At 42.0% G+C, this 18,764-nt stretch overlaps 1 protein-coding gene across 1 annotated transcript; it reads left to right on the top strand.

Moving 5' to 3' along the window:
* Positions 1-5,022: 5,022 nt before the first annotated feature.
* LOC108931166 (H-2 class II histocompatibility antigen, A-U alpha chain-like) lies at positions 5,023-17,096 on the top strand. The gene is made up of 5 exons (XM_018746786.2): positions 5,023-5,188; positions 5,470-5,718; positions 11,790-12,071; positions 13,977-14,106; positions 16,902-17,096. The coding sequence occupies exons 1-4, from the start codon at positions 5,125-5,127 to the stop codon at positions 14,099-14,101; spliced, it is 720 nt and encodes a 239-aa protein (XP_018602302.1). The 5' UTR covers positions 5,023-5,124; the 3' UTR covers positions 14,102-14,106; positions 16,902-17,096.
* The last annotated feature ends 1,668 nt before the right edge of the window (positions 17,097-18,764 follow it).

Genomic DNA, 18,764 nt, shown 5'->3' with positions numbered 1-18,764 from the left:
GTAACATCCCCCTGATTTGTCATTCAGGACAGAGCTTGGACCCATATTTATTGAATTCAAATACAGGTTTTATTTGTAAGAATATTGGAGAAGACTTTAGAAACACACACACAATGTCTACAGCTGCTTGTCCCGAGCAGGGTCACGATAAACCGCAGCCTAACCCAGCAACACAGGGCGCAAGGCTAGAGGGGGAGGGGACAGGACACACCCAGGATGGGACACCTGTCCATCACAAGGCACCCCTAGCAGGACTCAAACCCGAGACCCACCAGAGAACAGCCCTCAGCCAAACATGCTGCACCACTGCACCTCTGCATCCCCATTACTTTAGAAACTCTGAACTTTTAAAACAATTTAAAATTTCTTCACACCATTGAAAAGTAGATGTGTCGTAGCTGGTTGGTCTCTGTCAGTCCTTTCTCTCTCTGCACTGACAGAGGGGCAAAATAGATAGTAGGTCTTTAGATCTTTACATCTAATTGCAATAAGTAGGTGCTTGTGTCAGGAAGACCTGGAAACCAGCTGTTTAGAGTAACTAGGTGCAAGTGTAGGTTCTGTTCCCTCACCCCTCACATGTCCCTCATACCCTTTCAGAGGTCTCAGTCCCCTTTCAGCAAAAACATAACATGTAACACTTTGTCAGTAAAATTGATGGGGTTACTGTTTTTTCAGTTGATTTACTCACTAGGTGTTGTAATAAGGTTTAAATTAGCGTATGTGCTGAAATGTGCTTTATTTTATAATCAAACTTACCAGATAAAGTTGTCAAGTTAATTATTGTTTTAGAAGAATGGAGTAATTGATAAACAACCAACCAACATTTATCAGCTTTGTGCATACTTAGTTTTTTCTACTGTTTGGTGTGATTAATTTTTTAGTTTTGTTTTTTTTGTTCATGCCACCTCAGATCTGTGTGCTCCATAAATGACATTATTTGCTACATTAACTGTTTTCCAAAATATACTCTCTACCAATTCTTACTGCAGCTACTTGTGTAATGTATGCTGGATAAATGGTGCTATTACTCTAACTGTACTTAGAGAAACACTTGTCTGCATCTGTGGCTGGTAGTGAAATGCACTTGCTTTCTCTAAGTTGTATGTTGCTTTAGAAAAGTGTGTTAAATGAATACATGTAAATGGCTAGTAATAGAATTTCTTCTTCTGACACTGAAGAACATGAGATCTTTACTGCTGAAACAATCACATGTATTATGTTCTTCTTGGAAATTTTTCACATTTTCACTCCTGAAATTTACATTTGCTTTTGGACATGGCATAGAACATTTGACTTCCCCCCACATCACTGTTAGCGTTACATATTAGGCAGCATCAGAGTTGTGACATTGGGTGGAGGTACGGTGCGTGTGTGTGTGTGTGTGTGTGTGTGTATACCCTCCAGCAGACTGGTGTCCCCTGACTGTGGTGTTTCTTGCCAAGCCTAGTGCCCTGTATTTCCAGGATAGGCTATGGACCACTGCAACCCTGATGATGGGATTCTGACAAAGTATGAGATTCATATTTTAATGACAATTAAATGCTATTCTGTCATTTTTCCCTTTTAACAATGAGTTAAGACATCAGCTACCTGTCAGTTATGAATTTATCAGCTGATATTATATGGAATAGGAGGGTGTGGTGGCACAGTGGGTTGGACCACGGTCCTGCTCCCCGGTGGGTCTGGGGTTCGAGTCCCGGTTGGGGTGCCTTGCGATGGACTGGTGTCCTGTCCTGGGTGTGTCCCCTCCCCCTCCGGCCTTACGCCCTGTGTTACCGGGTAGGCTCCGGTTCCCTGTGACCCCGTATGGGACAAGCGGTTCTGAAAATGGGTGGGGGTGGGGAGCTGTTGCTCAGTTTCAGGCCCAAGGGAAAACAAGAAAAACATGCCAGGCCAATCAAAACACTACATATCATATGTTGTCAGGCAAAGTGGTTTCAATGACAGATTCCAAGAAATTGTCATGCCCATGACATTGGACGGGATGTGCGCACCAGCAGCGCATCAGGGAAACGTGGCATAAAAGGGCTGCTTGGATACACTGGCTCGTGGAACCTCACTTGAGCCACTGTAGACCTAGTGGCTACTTGCTGTGCTCCGCAGCTCCCTGTTCCTTCCTTGTCCCCGACGGATTTTCTCTGGCTCTCTGACCTTCGGCTTTGTTTCATGGACTTTGACTCTGGTTTTCCCGTTACTACGGCTGCTCCTTGGTGGCCACATTATAGACCAACTGCAGTTATAAGAAAATAACTACATTCAGAATTTCATGTATAGTATTTCATGAATTTAATTAGTAGTTAACTCATTAGCTTGATAATTCAGTCTGACTAGATTAGTTGTCAGGTGCATGGTGAACAAACAGGAGTGTGAAGGTTTAGCAAACTTTTCATTAATATCAGGAATAACCAGATGATGTCAAACTCCCTGGAACCAAATCAGTTCCTGATGCGGAAGAAAAAGTGAAAAAAGCAGACAGTGGCTTTTCGGTTGTGGTGGACCTGATCTGTAGTGAATAATAAATGGAAAGAAAAACAAAAGTAAATCAAAGTGACCTGGTGAAGAGGAAATAGTAGTGGGACTGAATGGTGGTGTAGCAGGTAGCACTGCTGCCTCACAACACCTGAGGTGTTCGGACTTAGGTGTGACTCTAGCTCAAGTCGGTATAGCGTTCCCATATTCTCCCCGTGTCTGTCTGGGTTTTCTCCGGGTGCTTTGGTTCCCTCCCACAGTCCAAAGTCATACAGTTTCGGTGGACTGGTGATGTCAAATTGCCTGTAGTGTGTGACTGAGTAGGTGTGTCCATGTGGCTACCCTGTGATTATTGGCATCCTATCCAGGGTGTTTCTTTCCAGACTTGCTGTCACGCTCCAAGTCATGTGTCCAACAACCACACCTGTGGGAGATAAAGGATGACAAGTATAAAAGCAGCAGCCTGGAAACACCTGATTGCAGAATTTCACCGTTAGGAAGACGCAACTCGCGCCACAGCCTGTCTCCCTTGTTTGCTCCTCGTTCTCTCCCCTCCTTGTCCCAGTGTCCTTGTGTCAGATGATCCTTGGCTCTTCGACCTATGGCTTCGCTCCACTGACCACCGTTTTATGTTACTCTCCAAGCAACGTTTGCAGATCACCCGACCCTTGCTCGTCCCTGACCCCACCTTGGTCTTTTCCCTGATGAGACACAGCACTTGCGATTGAGACAGTCTACTGCCAAATAGAAAAATTACTATACTGCTGTTTTCAAGTCTATCAAAACAGTTGTACTAATTGCTGAAAGTTAATCTCCTCCTTCCATTCTGTGATAGTAAAACAACCTTTCCATTGCATCAGTTGTGTGACTTTATCATTCCTTCACTGCAAGAAATAATTGTACAAATCTTTTAAAAATAAGCACTGAATAATAGCAATATCACACAACCTGATACTTATTACATGTATGTATCTACAGCATATCATATTGATGCAATGTATATACCAGAACGCACATTTCAGAAAATGCAGCCTTTACTTTCATGCATAAATTAATCAGCTACAGTAAATAAAGCTTATAGAGGTTCCTGCCATTGAGAATTAATGTATTCAGATTTCAGTGTAAGGCCAATAATTTTTCAAAAGCTGTCAGTTTTCTGTGTGGAGTTTGCATGTTCTCCCCGTGTCTGCGTGGGTTTCCTCCGGGTGCTCTGGTTTCCTCCCACAGTCCAAAGACATGCTGTTCAGGTTTCCCATAGTGTATGAGTGACAGAGGGAGAGTGTGTGTTCTACGGATGTATGGATGAGTGACCCAGTGTAAGTAGTGTATCTAGTAGTGTAAGTCACCTTGGTGAATAAGGTGTGTGGGCTAGTACACCACATAGTATGCGTTGTAAGTCGCTTTGGAGAAAAGCGTCTGCTAAGCGAATAAATGTAAAATGTAAATGTATTTGTGTTTCTTTTTTTTTTTTTACACCAGCTCTTACGTTGGTGGAGGTTTTCACGTTAGTTACAGTAAATCAACTAAACCATCCTCAGTCAAGTCTTGGCCATCGGGTGGGTCTGCTGCATAGCGGTCCTGTGCTACACGCCCACTGTGACTGTGCTCCTCAGTATTATTAATTGTACAGTCACTGCCAACACAATATACCTTGCAGCTTTTTCAAACTTACATTTTTTTTCTAAAAATAAGTGAGAATTATCTAAAGTATTTGGTCTCAACAATTCTTTATTTTGCTGCTAATATTACAAAGCCTTTGTTTTGGACTCAGATTATATCCTTTAAAATGAGAAAATAAAAAGAAATGGCCTTGACAAAATTATTGACACCCCCGGACTGAATATTTGCTACCAGAGCCTGTGGCTAAAATAGCTACAGTTGGGCCCTTCCTATAGGCAAAGACAAGCTTCCTGCAGCTCTGTATTTACATTTTGCCCAACTGTTCTTCTGCAAACTGCTCCAGCTCTCCCACATCTGAAAGGTTAATTCCACCAACTGCTGTTGACAGATCTCTGCTATAGGTTTTCAGTGGAATTTAGATCTGGATGCATTCCCTTATTCTCAACAGTCCAGCATTCCGAGCCTTTAACAGATGTACTGTAGTGTTAAACCTGAAATTAGAAATTGTATAAATAATTTGGTTAATTTCTGTTTTTTAGAGGAAAAAGTCATTTGGGAAAAGTGTAAGAGTGTGGTTCCTTTGTATGTAATAACTAATTTATTGATCGGCTATTTTTCTATTTTTTATGATACTAACCTTTTGTCTATCAAAACTGAAATTTCGGGTCGAAGCATTATGAACATTTAAAATATTTCTTTTTATTATTGTTTCAGATAGTTTCTATTGGGCAAACACGGTACTTTTAATATACCGGCTACGTGAGATATATTGTACAGCGATATGCCGAGAAGAGAGGGAAAAATAGCCCGACAGCCCGACTGGCTGTGGGCGGAGGGAGACGCAGTGAGTAGAGAAGCCGTGTCACCCAGTAACTGCAGCGGAGAAAACGCAGCTTCTCCCTCATTGGTCCGTTTATTGGAGCCGCTTCACTCAGCGCGATTCCTAAAGCGCCGGCGCCGCTGCTGCTCAGTACGTGTGAGTCGGGAGAGACTCTGTCAGAAGCTGAAGGGTCGGTCTGTGGTCCCCAGTTCGCGATGAGCTTCTTTGTGTTTGTCGCTCTGCTCTTCGGGGCTCTTTGCGTCTGTTCGCGCGTTCAGGGTAAGAAGTTTAAAAGTGGTTCCATTTGACGCTGTGTTAAGTGAGTATAGCCGCCAACGACGCGTGTCCGTGGAGTAATTGCGGTTTATTTGCAATGCAAATTAGCAGGAGTTTATATAATATTTGATTTGGAATATTTTCAGAGTGTCGTCAACTTTAACATAATAAAAGCAAATATTTGAGCCACTGCTGTGTATTGTCTGTGCAGAGAGAGAGCAGACAAGAAACGTGAACATGTGATGTTAATCAGGAATTACGAATATTTTCTGATGTTCCCTCAGGTCATGTAGATACATATGTTATTGCCTGTCAGACCGGTGACACTGACCCTGAGGATGACAAAGAGTTCGACGGAGATGAGATTGTGTACGTAGATCTCAAAAAGAAAGAGTGGGTGGGCACAATGCCTGACTTTCTTCAGCAGTTAGATGGTCAGAACTTGGTTCAGCAGGCACTGGTAGAGCAACGGATTTGTAAGAGCAACCTGGATGTGGCTGTTAAAGCTGAAAAGAACCCACCTGAAAAGATCGGTAAGATGCCCCTCCTCGTACCTTTTACACAACTAACACACCTAACCCCGCAGCTGTGTAACCAAGTGTTCTTGTAGGGTTCGCCTAGACACTTAAGGCTCCAGAAAATAAACGATACCTGTTCAGGCTGGTTTCTAACACCTTCAAAGTCTTTACTGGATGCAACACGCGTGAAATAAGAAGACTGGTTGATGCACCTCAGTACACATGTACAAAGTCCTGCCTATAGCAAGCCCCGAGGGGAGAAAACGCTCATCATGCACACATACGCATCACTAGTCAACAGTCTCCTAGTGTCACCACACCCAAAATTAAATCTTTTACATACGTCCCCCCGCTTCCAGAATCAACATCCACGTTTATTCAATAACAGTAACCCCTGTAAACAGCCGTAAACAATCAGCAACCACAAAAGTTCAAGGAAAACAGGAAGTATACAGCACAAGGCACTTAAATTGCAACAGCTTTGCAATAGAACATTTTCCTTAACATGTTTTTTTTTTTTTTTTTTTTGAGGAACCCAGAAACAGAGTCACCAGTTATTTAGTAAATCAAGAAGTCTTTTAAAGAGCCAGGAGGTTTCAAAATCCTCTCAGTCCGACTCACGCCTGGGTCTAACCCAGCAGTCCTCTCAGATGAACAGTTTGTCTCAGGTGAATTGCTAATTTTTTTCTGGGGAGAAATGCACTCTGCTCCCCCAGATATTGCTAACTCAGGAGACTGGGATTTTGGCAATGACTCAGGAATGTCACACAATGTGTGGTTTTGCAACGGTAGAAACAGGCAGTGTATAAGGCCTCAGTCTATTATGATGCACTATCTGCACTCTCATCAGAGTCAAATGGGTTGGTAATACAGTAAGTAAGTCCAGGTTCTCCACCCAAAGCCATAACTTGCACAATCTTATGAGGTCCCTTCCAATGGGGTGCCAGCTTCATGTGGCTCTCCACTGGGTTGCTGAGCCACACCATGGTACCCACAGCATAGGGCTGGTGCCACAGTCCTTCATCATGGTACAGTTTCTGACGCTCGTGAGCTTCCTCACTGTGCATCCGTGTACTACAAAAGGCAGAGTTCAATTTTGTCAACACTGAACAATCAAACTCAGTAAGAGACTGACATCCGTAAGTCCAGAGCATGAGTGGGAATCAATACCTCAGCAGGGACCCGTGCTTCTCGTCCATGGGTCAAAAGGTATGGTGTGAAATGAGTGCTGGAGTGGGGCGAGGTGTTGTAAGCAAAAGCCACATTCTTCACATAATCGTCCCATTCCCCACCATAGGTCGAGAGAGTCTTAGCCAGTTGATCTACTAGAGTACTATTAAAGCGTTCTACCATCCAATCCAATTTCGAATGGTAGGGAGTGGTACGTGTCTTCTTAATGTCCAGGAGCCAGCAAAAGCTCTAAACTACCTCTGCTTCAAACTGACAGCCCTGGTCAGAGCGCAAAGTCTCTGGAACTCTGGATCCAGCTCTAGAATCCATCTGCCTCTCCTGCCTGTTGGGTTGTCATCAATAGACATACGCCGAAGCGCTAAGAGTGGTCAATGGTCTGTAATGATGGTAAATGAAGCAAATCCAACATAATACCGGAATTCTCTTACCGCCCACGCTATGGCCCACAGCTCATGATCAAAGGTGGACCAACGCCTCTGTGCAGGGTTCAATGCCTGGCTGGCATACGCAACCACATGCTCAAGTCTATCTTTATCGTGGGCGAGCACCGCACCGACAGCCCATTTAGAGGAATCAGTGTAGATTTTAAAAGGGGCACTGAAATCGGGCAGTGCCACAATTGGGGCAGATGACAACACCGTTTTCAAATAGTCAAATGCAATTTCACCTTCAGTCATCCACACAAAAGGAATGTCCTTTCCAACAAGCTGATTAAGTGGAACAGCATGCTTTGAAAAGTCTTTCACAAAACGTCGATGATAAGAACATAGCCCCACGAATGCCCTGATCTCAGAAAGAGACCATGGAACTGGCCAGTCCCTCACTTTCTGAGTGTTCCTTGGATCAGGTTGGAGACCCTGCTGAGAGACAACATGTCCAAGAAAAACCACATGATCTCTGGCAATTTGGCATTTTTTTTGGATTCAATTTCAAACCTGAGGACTGAATTCTCGAGAACACTTCACAGCAGTTCCTGGTCAGTGCTCACCTCATCCTTAATGTCCTTTGATATGGAATTACGGTCATTAGTGGTGTCAGTTTGAGGGCCCCTGGGCAGCACAGCTGGTGTCTGGGCTGCAACATCAGCTACAGTCCGTTTCCCGGCCCACTGCGCCGGTCCCGTCCGCTAGGAGACAAAGCACACACCATGTTTCTTTGGTTCCTCCTCATAGCTGTTCCGCCTGTGAGGGCTAGGGCTAGGGCTGGGGCTGTGTTTAGGAGGAGATCGAGCAGCGCACGTGTTCTTATGATCCCGAATTTCCACAAATGACTCACGATCATCTCTGTGCTGAAACATCTTTCTCTCTGGTGAACGAGAGAAAGTGAATGGCATCCATGACCTCCACAGCCACAGCAGCATTGGTGCAAACCATTCGACTGAGCGCATCCTCCACCCCACTCATCCATAGCATTAGAACTCACTCTGGCTTTCAGTCTTTGGTTTTCATCCCCCAAGCATCTCAGCTCCATTTTCATGTCCCTCATTTCCTCTGTCAGTCTGCCTATAGCTCTGTACAGTCCTCCGTTATCAGCCACAGAGTGAACAGCAGCACCTTCCCCCCCAGCACTGTTATTGTGAGCAGCATTGACAGGCATGTAATCAGTTTTCATTGCATCTCTCGCATTCTCACATCAACCTGTAATCATTACAGCCTCCTCCAAATCCGTTGCACCTTCTTCATGACATTTTGCTCTGAGCACTGGATCCAGACCGGCCAGGAAACGACAAAATTTTTCTTCTCTTTGAGCACTATCACCATATTCAAGAAAAGCCTCGTTCACCAACCCGCAGCGCTCCGCAGCATACACCACGAAACTCTCTTTCTCAAGCGTGAACTTGAATTCGCACGTGCCAACTAGCTAAATCAATAACCTTTATCACTAGGCTAACTAGTTAAACACGCTGTAGCACTGTTAAATGTGTACACAAACAAATCAAAACAAAACCGCTGCCACCAATGTAACTGAGCCTTCTTGTAGGGTTTGCCTAGACACTTACTCTGAGTTCCTCCCAGATGTCTGAACTCCTCACCCTATCACGGAGAGCGAGTCCCAACACCCTGCGGAGAAAACTCATTTCAGCCGCTTGTATCCGCGATCTTATTCTTTCGGTCATTACCCAAAGTTCATGACCATAGATGAGAGTAGGGATGTAGATCGACCAGTAAATGGAGAGCTTCGTCTTACGGCTCAGCTCCCCCTTCACCACCACAGTCTGGTAGAGTGACCGCATTATTGCTGCCGCTGCTCCCAGTCTGCGGCCGATCTCGCGCTCCCTTCTTCCCTCCCTCGTGAACAAGACCCCAAGATACTGGAACTCCTCCACCTGAGGCAAATTCTCTCCCCTTACCTGGAGAGAATCCCTTCCTGGATTGGGGCCTTGGTGTGGCGGAAGGGCTTGCATGATCTAGGGATCTCCAGAGTTATATCGTCGGGAGCAGTATGCTCGTGGTAGGGTCTCCCAAGGCAAACAGGTCTGGAGTGAAGATCCAGACTAACACGATCTGAAAAACCCCTATGGAAAGTATAAACAAAAGAACGTTTACCCTGCCCGGAATAGGGTCACTGGGACCTACCCCTGGAGCCAGGCCTGAGGGTCATGTTCCCAGGCGAGCGCCTGGTGACTGGGCAGCCCATGTAACCTGGCCGGGCTCAGCACAAAAAGGCATCGTGGGAGGGCCATGTGGGCCCACCATCTGCAATGTCCAACATGGGGGTCTGGTGCAATGTGTACCAGGGGGCGGGGTGGCGCATGGCGTTGCGGCCCCTCGCGACAGAAACTGGCTTGTAGAATGGAATTTTACTTTTTAAATCGTTTTAATTTAATTAAATTTTAATTAAATATTAATGTTGTAATTTGGGGGGGGGGGGGTGGTGGCGCAGTGGGTTGGACCGGGTCCTCCTCTCCGGTGGGTCTGGGGTTCGAGTGGCTCTTGGGGTACCTTGCGATGGACTGGCGTCCCACCCTGGGTGTGTCCCCTCCCCCTCCGGCCTTACGCCCTGAGTTGCTGGTTTAGGCTCCGGCTCCCTGTGACCCTGTATGGGACAAGCGGTTCAGACAATGTGTGTGTTTTAATCAGTTTCTCGGATAATAAGATCTTTCCTATTCCCTCTCTTGAGCTGCCTTAAGTTATCAGATGGAAACTGTCAGCACCAAGACTGTCTCAGACTATTCATCCGAAATCAATAGCCGCTGTTCAAATGAAAACTGCTGATGGACATCTAAAAATTGTGGCAAAAGTTGCATTGCGTGTAGGAAAAGATTGGTGGAGAAAAGTACGGACTGGGCCTGGATCAAAATCAGATACAGTTTGACATGATTTGAAAGTAGACAAGATGGCAATTAGAAATAAAAAGCAAAAAGAATAAGGTTAAAGCTTCTTCAGTGGCCCAGCTAAGGCCCAGCACAGAATCTAGGAGAAAATCTGTTACTAGACTTGAAGACTACAGTTGACATATGACCAGCCAGTATCAAATAGCTTGAGCTACTTTGCTATGAAGAAATGACAAAAACAGCAGCATAAGCAAAACCTGGAAAACAATTAATTGGTACTAATGCAACAGAGCAGTTGACAGTGCAGTAGTCAGGACTGTTACCTTTGGATCCAGAGCTTGTTGGTCTGAGTCTTATCCACTGCTGTAGTGCCTTTGAGCAAAGTACTTACCCTGAATTGCTCATGTAAAAATTACCCAGCTATATAAATGGGTACATAGTTGTTGGTAGCTTAACATTGTAAGTTATCTTGGATAAAAGCATAATCTAAATGAGTAAATGTAATGCTGAATTTGGTTACTTTTACTATCAAAATGAATCGTCAAAATATACTATAAATGCATTTTAAATTGAAAAATGGATTACATAATAGTTATCTTGTGAACCTGCCCTACTGGTTTTTATGTCTGATATTCCATCAATGTCACAAAGCAGCTAAAGGATGATGATATGTGCATTGATTGTGAAAATCTTTCCTATTCCCTTTCTTGAGCTGCCTTTCTTTATGGCCTGTACTGTTATTTTGAAAAACAAGCATATGACAGTGTTAGCTTATGGTTATTGCTCATACTCATGTATTTGTTTTGAACTGGAGCTGTGTTACAGGTAGAACTCATGGGCTGCTTTAAATGTAGAGAAACTTGTTGACAGTGCATGTGTATCAATGATTTTAAACACTGGCTTGTTTGGACATAGACTTGAATCCACCTCCATCTGAGTGGAGTTTACATGTTCTCGCCATGTTTACCTGGGTTTCATCCATCGTCCAAAGTCGGGTTGGACTGGGTCCTGCTCTCCAGTAGGTCTGGGGTTCGAGTCCTCCTTAGGGTGCCTTGCAACGGACTGGCATCCCTTCCTGGCTGTCCCCCCTCCCCCTCCAGCCTTATACCCTGTGTTGCCGGGCTAGGCTCCGGCTCCCCGTGACACCGTATGGGACAAGTGGTTCAGACAGTGCATGTGTCTCTGTGTGTGACTACAATGGAATTGACTACTGTCCTTCTGCCCCGTGCTTCTGGGATTGGCTCTGGGCTGCCAAGGTCATCAGTTGGACAGGCAGTTAAGGATAGTGAGTAATGAATGATTCAAGATTTAGTTTGTTCGTACTCTATTGGTTTTGTTTCAGGTGCTTTTGCCCCAGAGCATTCTTCATATACTATTGTGTATTGAATATGTGTTGTCTCACCATCATGAAGAAAGTTGAAATCCACTTTAAAACACAGCCTTAAAGTTTAGACGGTTCATTAGAAATACTGATAATTTGCTTTTGCAATCCCAGAAAATATGTGTGCAACTAAAGTACATATGAGGAAAACAGGGACTAGGATATACACTTGCATACATTCCTAAGTCAGACCTTCACTTTTAAAAACTGTTTTTCTGTAATAACTGTTAAACATTGCAGATCGTCCTCAAGTCACAGTCTATCCCAGAGATGAAGTTTCATTGGGAGGAAGAAACAAGTTGATCTGCTTTGTGAACAACTTCTTCCCACCACCTGTGAAAGTGAAGTGGACTAAGAATGATGTGGAGGTGACAGAGGGGGTCACTCTGAGTCGCTACTACCCCAACAAGGATTTCACCTTCAGACAGTACTCTACTGTACCCATCATCCCACAGGAGGGGGATGTTTACTCCTGCACCGTGGAGCACAAGGGATTTCCTGAACCTGAAACCAGGTTCTGGGGTAAGATTGTCAGTCAGTCACCTTCCTTCTTATACTGGTAAAGGTTGCAGTGAGTAGCAGAGTTAATCAAGTATTTTATAACTGAATAAAAATAAACATACTGCCAAACTTATTGCCATATATATATTTTCTCTTTCAGAAAAATTACCATTTGTTTTGTTATTTATGTTAATCTTTTTATTAGGCTTTTCAATTTCATTCAGAAGAAATATGAATAAATAGCTGAGTTTTGAATGCTTAAAATCAGATTTCTGACAGCATAGTGATAACTATTCAGTATTGTTTGAATAATTTGTTTTTTATGTATTCATAATGGGGGAGTGTGGTGGGACAGTTGGTTGACCCACGGTCCTGCTCTCCAGTGGGTCTGGGGTTCAAGTCCTGCTTGGGGTGCCTTGTGACAGACTGGTGTCCTGTCCTGGATGTGTCCCCTCCCCTTCCAGCCCCTGCAACCTTGTATGGGACAAGTGATTCAGACAGTGTGTGTGTGTGTGTGTTCATAATTAATCATATTAAATTCACAGAGAACAAATGAATTAACTTGATTGCACCAGTAGACCTGTATTTGCTCAGACCCAAGCCATCTCAGGCTAATTTGTTCTCCCTGGGTCTCCTCACTGCACTTGCATAATGTAGAACATTCATTTGGATAAACTCACATTTCCACTGTATGGCAGAGAGCAATTTATGGAAGCGTCTCTGTAGAGAACCCCACATGTCTAACTGCTAATAATATATTGCACTTATGCAGACAAACTAATGATTCATTAAAGCAAAGATAAATACACATTTATGTTAACTACTTAATTGACACTTATCTCTGAAGTGATTTGTGTTTCTTTTTAACTACTTACTAATTAATTTACTTATTTAATTTACCCACACATAGGTTCTAGATTCCTTTGCAAAGCTTTCTTGGTTGTCGTCAACACTTTAACATATCATGTTTTGCACACCAATACCAAAATGTGTTTGTATTCCAGTTTTTTAATTAAATTTGAAGCTTTTGCAAACTCATCATTATTATATCATACATTTAACTGAACCAAATATTTAAAATAACAGAGGTTTGGCTCATTTATCTGTAGACAGATCCATAGGGATTAAAATGATGACTCGGCTGTCACTTTTACTTTACATAGCCACACACAAACTCGCACACTACAAACAATGTTATTTTTACATTTACATCAGTATATCAAGATGGTGTTGGACTTATTTATGTAGTTGTCAGATTAAGATCTGATGGTCTTTTGATTTTTGGCCCTGACAAGCAGGAGGCCAGAGGTGAGGGATGACAGCATTCTTGCTGGGATGTTGAGGTTGATCACATCTTGCAGGTATCCTTCGACTGTCTTGTAGGTAGTTGTCAGGAAAGGATGGTGAATAGGGTGCTTATGCAACAGTGTCCGGAGTGTTTCCTTTATTCGCTGTTTTGATACCTGCTATGAATTTCACTACTATGGTGCTATAGTGTCTGCATCAAGATTTGGAAGTTTGATACCTGTGAATGTGCTTCACACCAACTTGCACAGGAATCAGCAATTTTGGGTTTATTCACAATAATTTAAAAAGCAACAAACTAAAAAGCCTTTATTCCTTTTCAGTTCAAACACCAGGTTTTTCTTTGTGCCAGAAAAATGTTTTATGGGCTAATTAAGCTTGAGACAAAATCAGTATCACCTAGAATTTCTGGATACTTACAAGAAACTAACATTATGTAGAAATCAACGTTTATTTTCCATGTATACGACCCGTTATAGTTCAGGCTTTATGCATTCTTTGGTTTAAAGTTTGGCTGTTTTTCTGTTGCTGTATATTTAATCATAGCTTCTTGCATGTGGTAAAGAACTAATGAGAAATGTTTCAGTTTTTCTCGTTCTCTTTTTGTGTTTATCCTTACAGATGTGGAAATTCAGGACACATCAGACATCGGAAAGACAGTTTTTTGTGGAGTAGGACTAACCCTTGGTTTCTTGGGAGTGGGAGTTGGAACCTTCTTTCTCATAAAGGGGAACAACTGCAATTAAAAAAGGTATGTAGCTTAGTGAGGGTCATGGTGCTACAGCGGGTAGCACTGGTATCTAATTGCTTATGGACTGTGAGTTTGGACATGGGTTTGAATGTAGCTCTCCCTGCATTAATGTGGGTTTCCTCTCGCAGTGTAAAGACATGATTCAGCATGAACTATTAACTGTTTTAATTAACTATTAACTCTCTTAACTTGGGCAGCACGGTGGCACAGCGAGTAGCGCTGCTGTCTCACAGCACCTGGGTGGTGCAAGAGAACGGGGGTTTGATCCCTGCTCAGTCTGTGTGGAGTTCTCATATTCTCCTTGTATCTGCATTGGTTTCCTCTGGGTGCTCTGGTTTCCTCCTACAGTCCAAAGACAAGCTGTTTAGGTTCCCCCATAGTGTGTGAGAGACAGAGAGAGAGTGTGTTCCACTGATGTATGGATGAGTGACCCAGTGTAAGTAGTGTATCTAGCAGTGTAAGTCACCACGGTGAATAAGGTGTGTGGGCTAGGGGCCTTTTAAACTGTGCACAAGCATTAACTGTACTCCTGAGTGCAATCCCAATTTAAAATGTATGGGGACAACAACAAATAACACTTTTTTTTTTCGTCATGATGGTGATATTCATGATTTTATACTATGTAATATAGATTCTCAGTTGTGTGGGTTTTCTCTGCACCTGTAGTTTTATGAAACTTCAATCTCCTGTAAGTAACATTACACTCACCTTTCACATAATAAGGGTCGTGTACAATAAGAAAATCACTATAATGGCTTTTGAAAATGCAGAGAGAAGCATAAGTATTGGGACAGTGAAATAAAATAAAATTTGTGCTGTATACTCAAGAAAGCTGTATCTTAGATCAAAAGAATTTGAATTTACAGTGCATAATGTCAGCCTTTTTTTCTGGGTATTGTTTTTATACAAGTTAAAATGATATTGGAACAGTGTCATTTTTTGTGTTTAGCCTCCCAATTTCAGATGAGTATAAATGTTGGGACAAATGGGTGACTGATGTTTCAAATTGTGCACATAGAAGAGCTGTGGTTGTGTGGTATTGATTGTAGTCACTGAAATTTGTGTTTTGCATCTGCTTTTGAAGTAAAAAATATCAGCCTAGATTAAAACTGGAGAACTGTTTACGATGCAAAAGCAAGAAATACAAACTGCATGCACATACAACAAAATAACCAATTTCACTTCACTGTCCCAATGTTAAGGGGGGGGGCGCAGTCTTGCAGTGGCGCAGTGGGTTGGACCGGGTCCTGCTCTCGGGTGGGTCTGGGGTTCGAGTCCCACTTGGGGTGCCTTGCGACAGACTGGCGTCCTGTCCAGGGTGTGTCTTCCCAAACCCCCTCCAACCCTGCACCCTGTGTTGCTGGGCTAGGCTCCAGTTCACCATGACCCCGCTTGGTACAAGTGGTTTCAGTCAGTGTGTGTGTGTGTGTGTCTGTCCATGTTCCAGTATTTATGCTTCTCACCATATGTACCCTATTTTACATTCAATGGGCTTTTAAATTTAATTTTCCCCGTTGTGCAGTCATTCTACTGTAATAAATTTGGTTTACATGGGCCAAACAAAGACACAATAGGACAGTACACCTGTATGCAATAAACCCCATTGTTTTCATTGTTACAGTGTTATCATTGTTGTCAATAGTATTATTATTGTTATTAATACTAACAAGGCTATAAGAGCCTTGTCTCCAGTGCTGTTCAGGATTGCCACACAAACACTACGGGTAATTTACACTTATCAGTTTATTTCAGCTGCATCTCTTTGGATTGTGGAAAGCAACTCAGACATACGTACTTGAGGAGTGCATTCAAACTCCCCACAGACTGAGCTGTATTAGGGCTACCCAAACCCTAACCATAACCTGTGCCTGCTGCTCCACCATGCTGCCTGTAATGATTAACTCTGTTTCTTAAAATCATTGTGCTGTGTTTGGGAGTAGGGCTGAGGATAGTCAATGTCACGCTTGTTTTATTTATGAGATGACTGGTGAAGGATGATGGCCAGGGACTGGGCAAAGGAAAGGTCTGCAATGTGGATTCTCTCTGATAGGGACATGCTCTCTGGTCCCATTCTTAGACTTGAGTGCCGTCCTACAGTGTAGTGTCTTCATGCTTTGCAGAGTAACATAGATAGTGATTTTGAGAACTTTATATCATAAACATCTATGAGCCAAATTATCAGAATGTCTCAGTGCAGAGTCTCACACCCTGTCCCTGAACACTGCAACCTTGCCTTGGAAAAGCAGTTGTTTAATAGTTATAATGAATTATTGAATGTAAGTTTAACATTAAAAGACATGCTAGAAATAATACTTTTTAACAAATATGTTTGTGTTGTTATGGTCATGCAAAAAACATTTTTATTTTTTTAATTAAAATTGACACATCCAGAAAGATTTTTTTCCCCATAAGAAAAAATAATAATTGGATCCCCTTCACGATGGGAATTTGTTATAATGTGATGATTTCACAAAACTACTGTAATTAACCCCATTTAGCCATGGATAAGTGTACACTGAAAAAGCTGCTTAGGAGAAAGTTATCCTGATCTATTGAGTGTGTTAACAATAAATGATTAAAACATAATATATTTCAAAACATTCTGCATATAAAAAGCCAAATTCATTATCAAGGCTAAATGCAGTTCCTCCCTTTCAAAACAGAAACATAGTTCATGATGTGTGAGGATTTTTTTTTTTGTGTACTGTATTTCACTAAATTAAATTGTGCTGTTATAACTTCTTCATGTTCAGTTTGAAATCCTGAACAATTTTCATTCTTTTGTTTTTATCCAGTTTTCCATGAAGATTGCAGAGCAAGAACTGAAATGGGGAGGCTGTAACAATTCCTTTCGGCCGTCATTTATTTTCATTTTAACGATATGTACATTGTAAGAATTTACTTTTCATGACAGCTATGAGGATAGCATCAGTAACAAGTAATCTGAAAACCAAACCTGAAAGATTGTGTTAAAAATATAAAGCTCTGAACAAATGCATGTGTGAACTTGAACATATTCATAATAATGTGATGATTTAGCTTTAATTTTTTTTAGTTTTTTTTTTTAGTTTTTTTCCTCCACTCTAAGTGGTTGTGAAGCTGTTTCTTAATTTTGTTTGAGCTGTACTGGTAGCCATCCCATGTTCAGTAATACATTTATCATCATCACATCTTCATGGCAAGTTTAGTTTGCCACTTATATGCATAACATGTATAAATCAAGCAACTCAATTTTTTGCTAATTTTTCTGAACATCCACAGAGAAAGAACATTCACAGGTGTACAGTTGCTTCCCAACTTAAGTTTGTCACTTTTTGAGTGACAAACTTTTTAAGAAAGTTTGACTGACAGGCTTTTTGCTGATACAAACTTTTTAATGAAGTAGTTATGTAGGTGTACCAGTTCAAATCACTTGCCAAAAGCATCACCCAATGCACTCTCTGTATCTACCAGTTCTGAGCCCGTCAGTGAAGTGCTGCCTCTCGAAAGAGAGAAAGTCAGTGGTGCTATTCTATTCCCATCTGAAAAAGCTCACTTTTGCCTCCTACCCTGCAGATCTGTCAAGGTTGCTGACATTTGTTCGTTTAACAGATGTTTTTTTTCCAAAACAGTGAGAGTTTAAACTCAGCGTAAACAAAAGGCAGACAGAGATAAAAGTGCAGTTCTTTAAGTACAGTCACTTAGTCCAGTACTACCATTTTTACCAGCATACATTACACCATTAGTTACATATAGAACTGATCTGGCCTGCTCCATGTCAGGTGTCACGAACCATCTTTTAAGTGTTGAAGTCGGGAACAATTGTATTCTCAAATGCTGAACATACAAAACATTAACAGTGCAAGTAGATACCCTGCACAGCTGTCTAGCGAAAAGAGAGCGCAAAGGAAATCATCTAACAATCTGATTTACTTCTTCCATATTTTATGTACCAGGAGCTATGAGCACCAGGCAGTATGACAGTTATTCTAGCAAAAAACACTGAATTTGTAAGTCTTCTGTTTACCTTCTTTGAAACAGACAGAAAACATTTTTTGTAGATATTTAATTTTGGACACATTACACTGTGGTAATTCTCATTGTACTTTTGGTTTTGCCTTAAAACCTAATAAATGGCTTGCATTTGCACTTTGGCTTGTTTAGGTGGGGGAGTGGTCTTATACTTCTCTCCCAAATGTCTGTTTAAAGCATTGGTTCTGCAGCAAATCTGAATCTAGCATTAATCCTGCTATCATTAAAGTCATTGTCAATTTCTCATGCATCTAAACTGATTAACAGTCTTTTAATGATAACTCAGTTGTCTGAGATTATTGCCACAATGTAATTTTCATGACACATTGTCTGCAGTACAGGGTCTGTGAAACTCATAATAACCGAGGGATGAAATACATGACAAAAGACAAAAAAAAAAAGAGAAAAGTATAGGTATATTTTGCATGTAGTAACTATGCACTGCATCATATGTCAAAAAATCTCTCTTGGTTTCTATCTTGGATTTTCAATTGCAGTCAGGTAAAATGTATATATTTAAACTCAATACACACATAGTTGACCTATAACTGGTTAACGGATGAAAACTGGATGACAAGTTTCATTCTGATTTATGTAAAAGGAAAAAAAAATAAGTGAAAATTCTTCCACTGTTCCACATTTATGTT

This window comes from Scleropages formosus, chromosome 18 (assembly GCF_900964775.1).
Source record: "Scleropages formosus chromosome 18, fSclFor1.1, whole genome shotgun sequence".
Classification (NCBI taxonomy): domain Eukaryota; kingdom Metazoa; phylum Chordata; class Actinopteri; order Osteoglossiformes; family Osteoglossidae; genus Scleropages; species Scleropages formosus.
This window is presented reverse-complemented; position numbering and strand designations above follow the sequence as displayed.